The 9,351-nt window shown below is 40.2% G+C and overlaps 1 protein-coding gene across 1 annotated transcript; it reads right to left on the reverse strand.

Annotated features, from left to right (window-relative positions):
* Nucleotides 1–288: 288 nt before the first annotated feature.
* Nucleotides 289–9,282, reverse strand: NUP42 (nucleoporin 42). Its single transcript, XM_065832108.2, has 7 exons — nucleotides 9,117–9,282; nucleotides 7,562–7,808; nucleotides 6,203–6,297; nucleotides 5,858–5,934; nucleotides 2,832–2,918; nucleotides 1,100–1,184; nucleotides 289–964 (listed from the first exon to the last, which is right to left on the reverse strand). The coding sequence occupies exons 1-7, from the start codon at nucleotides 9,232–9,234 to the stop codon at nucleotides 396–398; spliced, it is 1,278 nt and encodes a 425-aa protein (XP_065688180.1). The 5' UTR covers nucleotides 9,235–9,282; the 3' UTR covers nucleotides 289–395.
* Between the last annotated feature and the right edge of the window lie 69 nt (nucleotides 9,283–9,351).

Genomic DNA, 9,351 nt, shown 5'->3' on the forward strand with positions numbered 1-9,351 from the left:
ACCCTTAAAATAAGAGGCAAAAGACAAGGTGGTCCAAGCAGTCTTGCACTGCAACTGGTTCTTTCCAGCATTCTGCTCAAATGAGGCTGTGTGCATTCTTAGAGAAAACCTTTTATAATACAGTTTTTGCTCAAAATTTCACAGTATAGAATATAAAAGGCAACTTCATTTGTTCATTTCTTGGATGTTAAAGGTCCATTCCAAAATAACCAAGAAACGATAAAATATAATGTTCAAATGTTTATACCTGTGAGTTATTATTGCAGAAGACAGAGAGAAATGCTTCCATTTGAGTTAATTTTCATTTTTTATTTCATTACTCAACCACAAAAGTGTGTAGTTGAGGCACCAGGGAAGTTACAAAAACATGTTGTTTCAGAATAAACTTAAAAGTCCTATACATTTAAAAGTTCTAATGGTGGTGGCTTAAGAGGAATCTTTCCCACTGTAAACTTTTTTGCTTCAAATTGTTTTAACTCTTCAGCTGATAATTCGCTCTTTGGTGTAAATAACTTTTCTGATGTAGTATTGTTTGTGGCTGCAGACGGCGCTGATGTTATGTTATGTCCAGAGGCGCTGGCAGTCTGTCCAAATAAAGCACTGCTTGAATGTGAGGCAGAAGCTGCTACTGCTGCATTAAAAGCTCCAAAGGCTGGAAGTGGAGTGCTGCCCGATGAGTTCACAGCAGAAGAACTGCCAAACCCTGAAAACCCAGAAGTTCCAAAACCACTACTTATTTCAGAAGTTTTAAATGAGAAGGAGGCTGCAGATGGGGCCGCCGGGCTGCCAAAACCAACAGAATGGGATACGTTTGGAGGGGACGTCACACCAAAGGCTGGAGGATTACAACCAGCAGAAGAGCTCCCAAAAGCAGAGGGGTTTCCAGATGATGCACTGATGAGACTGGAACTTGTTTTAAAGGAGAAACTGCTAGCACTGGTACTGCTGCTGTTCACAGGAAAGCCTGCAATTATAAAATTTATAAAAAATGTTAGAACGTGCATACCTCTCATACTAAAGCACTGCTGTGTTTCAATAATGCAGAAGAAGAAAAACTCATTAAAATGTTTAACTGTTGGTTCTTAATGCAGGAACTTACTTGATGACCCAAAGCTTGATGTTTGCTGTTCTCTGAATCCAAAGGAAGGCAATGGCTGAGTGACCGTGTTCTTTAATTCAGATAGCTTAAAAAAATCCAAATACATAAATGAAAACTAGATTCCAAAACAGAGAAATGTCTTCCAGTAAATACTTGAAGCAAAAATATAGCTGCTCAGTTCAATTTAATACACCTTAGACAAAGGCAGACACTGATCACTTTCATCACTACTGCGTACTCTTGAAGCAATGAACAAACTGCTTTAAGGCTATACACTATTCTCTGTAAAACACTCCAGAAGCATAAATAATTACAATTTACAGATTTTTGTTTGTCAGTCAATGACCTGAACACCTTTTCCAGCTCTCGTTCTCATCTATTACCTATTTCAGTTACTGCTTTATCATCCTGTGTCTTGGCTTTGACTTAGTCTGTTCTCTCACCTTGGCACATCTGCTCTTCTGGGCCAAAGCCCAATTCTTCACCTTCAGCACTGAACATACCAAGGGATATGACCATATTACTAAAACTTTAACGCACTTCATGCAGACTCAACTTACTCTACCTGCCTGATTATTTAATGTTGGCTCTAACTCAAGCATTCTTCTCTAACACTTCCAGATTCACAAGCATTTGCCAACTTCCCAGGAACAACTACTCTCTATATCTTATAATTTTATCCAAACAGTTTCTCTCCCACCTATCTATCAGTTTCTCATTCTGGCATTACCAAAATGCCCTATTTATCCTGATGGTCTGGAGGATAATTCTGGTCTTGTCTGCTGAATATACCTTGGAAAAGTCAACATCAGCACATAGAAGTAAAGGTGGGGTGGATATTTGCCTCTTACTGTGCACATACTTGACCAGATCCCAACCCTGAGCTCTGGTTACTTTCACGTGGCTTGCAATGCCAGTGTTCCAAACCAGGGATCCAGCTGCTGCCTAGCTAACATGGAACCATCCTGATTCGCTGCTCTCCTTAGTTAACAAAAGGGTTTTATAATACCTGCCTGCAATTCATTGATTTCATTATTCCAGAGAAAGGTGGATGTAAGACTCAAAACTGTGTTCATAGACTTCCACATGCGCCTGACTCAGACAGTGCTACAATATTCAGTCACACTTCTATCACATATAAAAAACATACAGACTGAGAGATGGGGCAGTTTGAAAACTGCAATTGTTATTCTTTTACGTAATATTCCTCCTTACGCCCTTTCCACTTTCTCTAATGTTCCCAGGAGCATTCTAAGATGACTGTCATGCTCTTTGTGCCACCAGTCAGTCAAATGCTTTCATGCCAGACGTTTTGCAAGGCTGCAGTGCCAGAACATAACATGGCGCAGTAAGAATCAAACATTCTGATGTCTCAGCTATTTAGGTGCAAAGAAGGATGTCCAAAAAGAATAATGTACATTTGGTTGTAAAATAAAGTATCCTATGATCTTCAGAGCGATACCTATCACCTATTTATATAGAAGTTAGTAGCAGTGTAGTTAAATACATTGGTAACAGTTGAAGTTTCTATGGAACATTTGCAAGCTCTCTTCATTAAAAACAAGGTGGCACGTTAAAACTATCATGGTTTTAGAAATTTTTGCAGCAGAAATTAACATTGACATTTGCAGGACAGTTTGGTGGATGTGCCTGATAAACCATGAATCTAAGAAAAACATTTGCCCAAGATTAATACAAAAACAACAATATTTTACATTTCATTAACACTTACCAAAGCTGCTTTTGTCGATGCATTTAAATTTTTCAACTGAAGCAGCCGATTTTTCCATTTATTTGCCAGCTGTTGGACAGAATTGATCTAAAAAGGGGGAAAATAAAAGCACGTTTTTATTGCTGGTAAATACTTTAAAAAAAGAGTGATCTGACAGCTAAACTGAAAGAAAATTTCTAGAATTAGAAAAGAAACTTCATTAAGCCAAGAAAACAAGACTTTTGCTTTCTTGAAACTTCAAGGTGAGAAGCTGAAATTTTTGTTATTAACACAGAATTCCTTTCAATTCTCTTACTATTTCCCTTAAATCAACTTTTTTGCTTCACACAACAATAAGATTAAAAAAAAATGTCCTGGGGTTTTCTAAATCTAAGCTCTATCACTGTCTGATGTAGGTCCTTGGGAAAAAAAACCAAGCCAAAACAACAACAACAACAAAACCAACAAACAAATAAATCCCCACAACAAAACACAACAAATACATAAGTTTTAAGTATAAGAGAACAAACTCTTCAACCCTTGTTAAAGAGCTGAAGAATTTTTTTTCTGGCTTGTTCACATATGTGCTCACTCATTAAGCTGAAGTCCTATGATTTGCCTTAGCTTCTACAACATTTTCAGAAAAAAATGCCCACTTTCAAAACATAATTCACAATAGTGTCATGCTAAAATATCTAGCTTTGCAGAAATGAACTTTCTTAATTTAAATCAGGCCCTTTAATGTGATATTCAACAGATTACTGCACAGAACATATGCAGCAATAAATAGTATCTGTGTGTAGCTGATAACTGATTAAACAAAAAAATTGAAAGTCATTAAAAAATAAACTTTTCAGGAATTTCAAACCTGAATTTCCTATATTTAAATTTATCAACACACCTATTCAAAGCCTGGACTAATTAAATTTTCCTTAAAAATTAACCAAATAAAACATACAATATCCCAAATGCCTGCAAGAGTGGAATGAGTAATCTTTTTGTAAACAAATTCCTTCATTTTTCAAAAGGGTCTGAGGTCACAAACATCAGTAATTCTTTTGTGTCTAGTCACATGCTGGAAGATCATGTTTCTTGGTATCACTTCTTATACAACAGACTGGAAAATTCAGATTTTGACCCAGTTTAAGAATAGAAACACATGCTTTGGAAAAGACATGTTGTACTTTTTTGTGAGAGCACTGTATCATACAGTTATCATCTTTACACTGTTGCTTTCATGAACTTGCATTCAGTGCTTCAGAATGCTTCAGTGAGGCCACTATTTTTTTAAATAGCCAGGCATAGTGTATTGTTTAATCATTTCTGTTTATTTTTTTTTAATTGAAGTTGTTTTTCAGGTGCTTGTTTTGTTTGTTTTTTTAATCCCTTCTGTCTCTGTAAATGCAATTCTAGTAATTCTAAGCACATGAAGAAAGAACAGTGACAAAAGCAATTCCTTCTATATACAGAACCAAGGTGAAGAGGAAAGAGTGCAATGTAGCTCAAATTAGTTTCTACTTCCATCAATCCAATAACCTAATTCCTTTCTTGGAGAAACACTGAACTGTGCTAGCTTCCTTCATATTGATATGACTAAGATTTATAAATAAAAGACATTTAATAAGACACATAAATTTAGATTATATATATAAATCCACATATATTACTTCTTTTCTATAAATATATATACTTCTTTAGAAGTATCTGCTGTTTTCAGCATTAATTCCCTGCAATAAAGGAATGGAAAAACACAAGGTCAAATAAGCCTCCCCAGTGTTCTATCCAAAGCACTATACATCCAGCTATAACAATCAAACTGATTAATAGCATAGAAAGCATTACACTTTTCATATAGGATTCAAATACCTTCTACAAATAACATGCAAGAGCAGGGACAAGACTAAGTCCTGCACTTTGGCCACAACAACCCCCTGCAGCGCTACAGGCTGGGCACAGAGTGGCTGGAGAGCAGCCAGGCAGAAAGGGACCTGGGGGTACTGATTGACAGGAAGCTCAACATGAGCCAACAGTGTGCCCAGGTGGCCAAGAAGGCCAATGGTATCCTGGCCTGTATCAAAAATAGTGTGGTCAGCAGGACAAGGGAAGTGATCCTTCCCCTGTACCCTGCATTGGTGAGGCCACACCTGGAGTATTGTGTTCAGTTCTGGGCCCCTCAGTTCAGGAAAGATATTGAGGTGCTGGAGCGGGTCCAGAGAAGAGCAACAAGACTGGTGAAGGGACTTGAGCATAAGACCTATGGGGAGAGGCTGAGGGAGCTGGGGTTGTTCAGTCTGGAGAAGAAGAGGCTTAGAGGTGACCTTATCGCTCTCTATAACTACCTGAAGGGAAGTTATAGCCAGGTGGGAACTGGTCTCTTCTCCCAGGCAGTTAGCAATAGGACAAGGGGATATGGGCTTAAACTCTGCCAGGGGAAGTTTAGGCTGGATATTAGGAAGAAGTTCTTTACGGAGAGAGTGATCAGGCATTGGAATGGCCTGCCCAGGGAGGTGGTGGACTCACCGTCCCTGGAGGTTTTTAAACTGAGATTGGACATGGCTCTTAGTGCCATGATCTAGTAAATGGGCTGAAGTTGCACCAAGGGTTGGACTTGATGATCTCTGAGGTCTTTTCCAACCTAGCCAATTCTATGATTCTGTGATTCTGTGATAAGGTTTAAGGTTTAGAAAGTCTAAACCTTAGAAGTCTAAGGTTTAGAAAGACCTTGCATTTAACTGAGAATAGCTCAAAGTTTATTGCTACCATTTTTTGTAGGAGCTGATGTTTCTAGACATTTAGGCCACCAGTTTTAGAAGCCCAGATCTGACAGCCTGTGATCTCAGACAGAAACATGAAGTTACAGAACATACAGACTAACAGCTATTTTCGCATTTTATTTGGTGCACAGTAATTCAAAAATATTTTTGCATTCCAATAACCTCCTAGAGTTCGGTTAACTATATGAGTCAAGAGTTGCCACCTGAAGAATAGTAACAAGTCCTATCTTGAAACATGTTGACATAAAAAGTCAACATTTAAAAAATACTTACATAGGTCTGAATGTTATTGTTCGCTCTGCAGTTATAATACTCAAGATGCAACTCTTCTGGCGAGAAATCTGAAAATCCTGTAAGGAGAGGAACAATCAAAAATATCCAAGAAAATACATTAATACTTCCAACTGCCCTCTATAGTTATGAAGAAATGGACCTTGGTACGTCAGTTACACCTGGAGGTACAAAAAGGATTCATTACAGAACTCCAAGGATGTGAATGTCCAAAATGAATTTGCCATAATCCAATATTCCTTTTTGTTGCATCACAAGGCAAATTATCACCTAAGTATCACATCCTAAATAGCGGCAACACACGGCAACACTAAAAATATTACCTACCTGAGACATTTGGCTTTTCTTTCATTGGTGAGTAACATGAAAATATCCATTGTCCTGAAGATTCCCAAATTTCCATGTCTTTTGCTACACTTTCACTAGAAAACAAAACCACAGATGAAGGTAAAAATAAAACCACCAGTCCAAAGTCAGATTCAGATACCTGCTAACAAGAAAATTAATGAAGTGTGACACAAGTCAGAATGCTTAAGAGAAGTACTCAGTTCTCAGTGGAAAAAATGCACTTATTCGGCAAGATACAGAAATGTCCCTTCAAAGCATTTTACCTTATTATCTAACTGCAAGTAAATCAAACCAGATCTTAAAAAAAAAATCCCAAAACGCACAAAGAATTTTTGAATCCTTGTATGGCGTATGCTGTCACAGGATTTTCCCTGATGGTGCAGATCACGGTACAATTTAAAACCGTCTCAATAGTAGATGATTTTACAGCATAAATGAACATCCACAGTGTTAAATAGCAAAATTCAGAAATAAAACAAAAGAGAGAAACAAAAAATAGAAAGAAATAAGTGTTCCACACAAGAGTTTTGGAAAGAAATCAAAAGCATAAACATTGAGAAATTGCAAAACCATAGAAATAAAAGCTACATCACCAAAAGTAAATTCAAATGTAAACAAACAGTGATAGAGTAAAAATTAAAGTGGACAAGCAGATCACTACATAGTAACAAACAAGCAAAGATTCTAAGCATTTCAGATGTTTGTAACACAATATATGTTCATTTGAGAAACTGAGTAAATAATCTGTTAAGCATTTTTTTAATGTCATCTTAAAATGGAAAGTGGTTCCAAAACCTTGCTGCTTCAGGAAATTACTGGCTATTGCATTTCATCACCTGCTGTGTAATTGCCTTGAATCTGCTGGTCACTCTCAAGTGACTCTACAATACACGCATGTGAAACCAGGTTTCAATAGTTTTGCTAATGGCAGAACAACCTGTTACCTTAAGCGTCAGGAAAACTAAGTCAAATAGTTCATTTTCTCAAAGAGGTGTTTGATTTTTTTTTTAATGGTTGAAATGCTGTCCAAGGGGCCTTATTTTGAAATAGTGAAATGTTTTCTTTCTTTTCTTATCCTCCTGCCTCCAACTTAAATCACACACCATCTCACTAATATCACGGTTGTCTAGCTGGCCAGCCCAGGTTCAAAACAAGGACCGCTTTCTTCCCATGCAGGCATAACTCAAGAGAACTAAACGAAGTTGTGTTTTCTATGGTTCTTACTACATGGCCCAGCTTCCCCCTCACGATTATGTCCTCTGTATTAACTCCAGTAAGTCAGCAAGATTTTAAACTGCTCATTCTAAATGCTTTCAGTGAGACAGGACTATAACTTACAGAAGTCTCTCCTCTTCATCTTTATAGCCATCAGCAATATTTTGACTGTTCATTAATGCAGAGAATCTGTTCTGCGAAAAGTCTGCATTTCTGCTGCTGCCTCCTGATGATCCAGAATCAGAGGAGCTGAAAAATCCTCTTCCATGATCTCTGCTGCCACCCCATGTATTAGACTTAAAGGTCGATGGCTGGATAACATTTGTGTATCTCTGGTTAGCAGTATCCCATCCTCCTCCTCTGTTAGTACCTTCCAACGGAAAACCAAAACAAAACAACACGAGTCTTAAATCGTTAAGATATTACCAATACAACATCAACAAAACCTGGAAGTATTCTTATGGCGTCGATAAGAAACTTGAAAAGAAAATGCAGATTTTCCTAACAAGTTAAGCTGATTATTTAGTGAACTTAACCTAGTGAGTTACCCAGGGTAGTTCTGGAGTCAGAGATAAACATGAACTCCTCCCCACATGAGCATGGCAACAACAACTCGTTGGCACCAGAGAAAAGATACCCTTTCAGTTTTATTTATGTTGTTTTATAAAGCAACTACCTCAGAATTAAAAAACAAAACAAATCAAACAACTTGCAGCACATTTACATTCGGGGCTCCTGCCTACAGAGCTACAGCAGGGGCTCTGTTGCACAGTGAAGACCTCCCAAGTTTTGGGACTTCAGTCACTCTGCAGGTACAAAGATCACAGAATCACAGAATGTTAGGGATTGGAAGGGACCTCAAAAGATCATCTAGCCCAATCCCCCTGCTGAAGCAGGAACATCTAGATGAGGTTACACAGGAATATGTCCAAGTGGGTTTTGAATGCCTCCAGAGAAGGAGACTCCACAGCCTCCCTGGGCAGCCTGTTCCAGGCTTTGTCACCCTCACTGTGAAGAAGTTTCTTCTCATATTCAAGTGGAACCTCCTGTGTTCCAGTTTGTACGCACTGCCCCTTGTCCTACCATTGGTTGTCACTGAGAAGAACCTGGCTCCATCCTCATGACACTCACCCTTTATATATTTATAAACATTAACGACGTCACCCCTCAGTCTCCTCCAAGCTAAAGAGCCCCAGTTCCCTCAGCCTTTCCTCATAAGGGAGATGCTCCACTCCCTTAATCATCTTTCTTGCTCTAACAGTGAAGACCTCCCAAGTTTCGGGACCTTTGTCACTCTGTAGGTACAATGATAAAGAACTGCAGCCGTGTTACCGCACCCACCTGTTCCCCACCGTGCCTCTTGCGCACTCAAAGCTTCCACAGACCCACACCCGATCAGTTAGAACCACCTTCACAAGGTGCAACACACAAGTGCTTAAACTCGCTCACTGGTCCCACGGGCCACGTTTCCCGCGTTATCCGCACGTTTTTTCTGTTCCCGCGGCACACTTTGCAGCACTCTGGCCAGACCCCAACTCCGCAAAGCGCTAAAACAGCCGCTACCGTCGCCCGAAGAACGCGACACGGCAGCGCGGCCGCTTTGCTTCTGAGCTCCCGCCAACAGCGGGCCTCTGCAGCCCCCCGCGCCTCCCGCCGCCGCCGCCGCGCCCGGGGGTACCTTGGTAGTGGGGTGCAGAGGGCCCGTACCGCCCGGCGCCGCCGCCGCGGGGATGTTCGTTCCAGCAGCGCTCGCCGAAGCGGCAGCGGCCCTGCAAGAAGAACTGACAGATGGCCATGGCGGCCCCGCGGCCCGCCGGACGCCGCCGCCCTGACGTCAGCGGCGTGCGCCGCGCGGCGGGGGCGGAGCCGCGGCGGGAGCGCAGCACCGCCCCTCAGGCACCGGCCCGACAGGC

The sequence above is a fragment of the Patagioenas fasciata genome, chromosome 2, assembly GCF_037038585.1.
Source record: "Patagioenas fasciata isolate bPatFas1 chromosome 2, bPatFas1.hap1, whole genome shotgun sequence".
NCBI lineage: Eukaryota > Metazoa > Chordata > Aves > Columbiformes > Columbidae > Patagioenas > Patagioenas fasciata.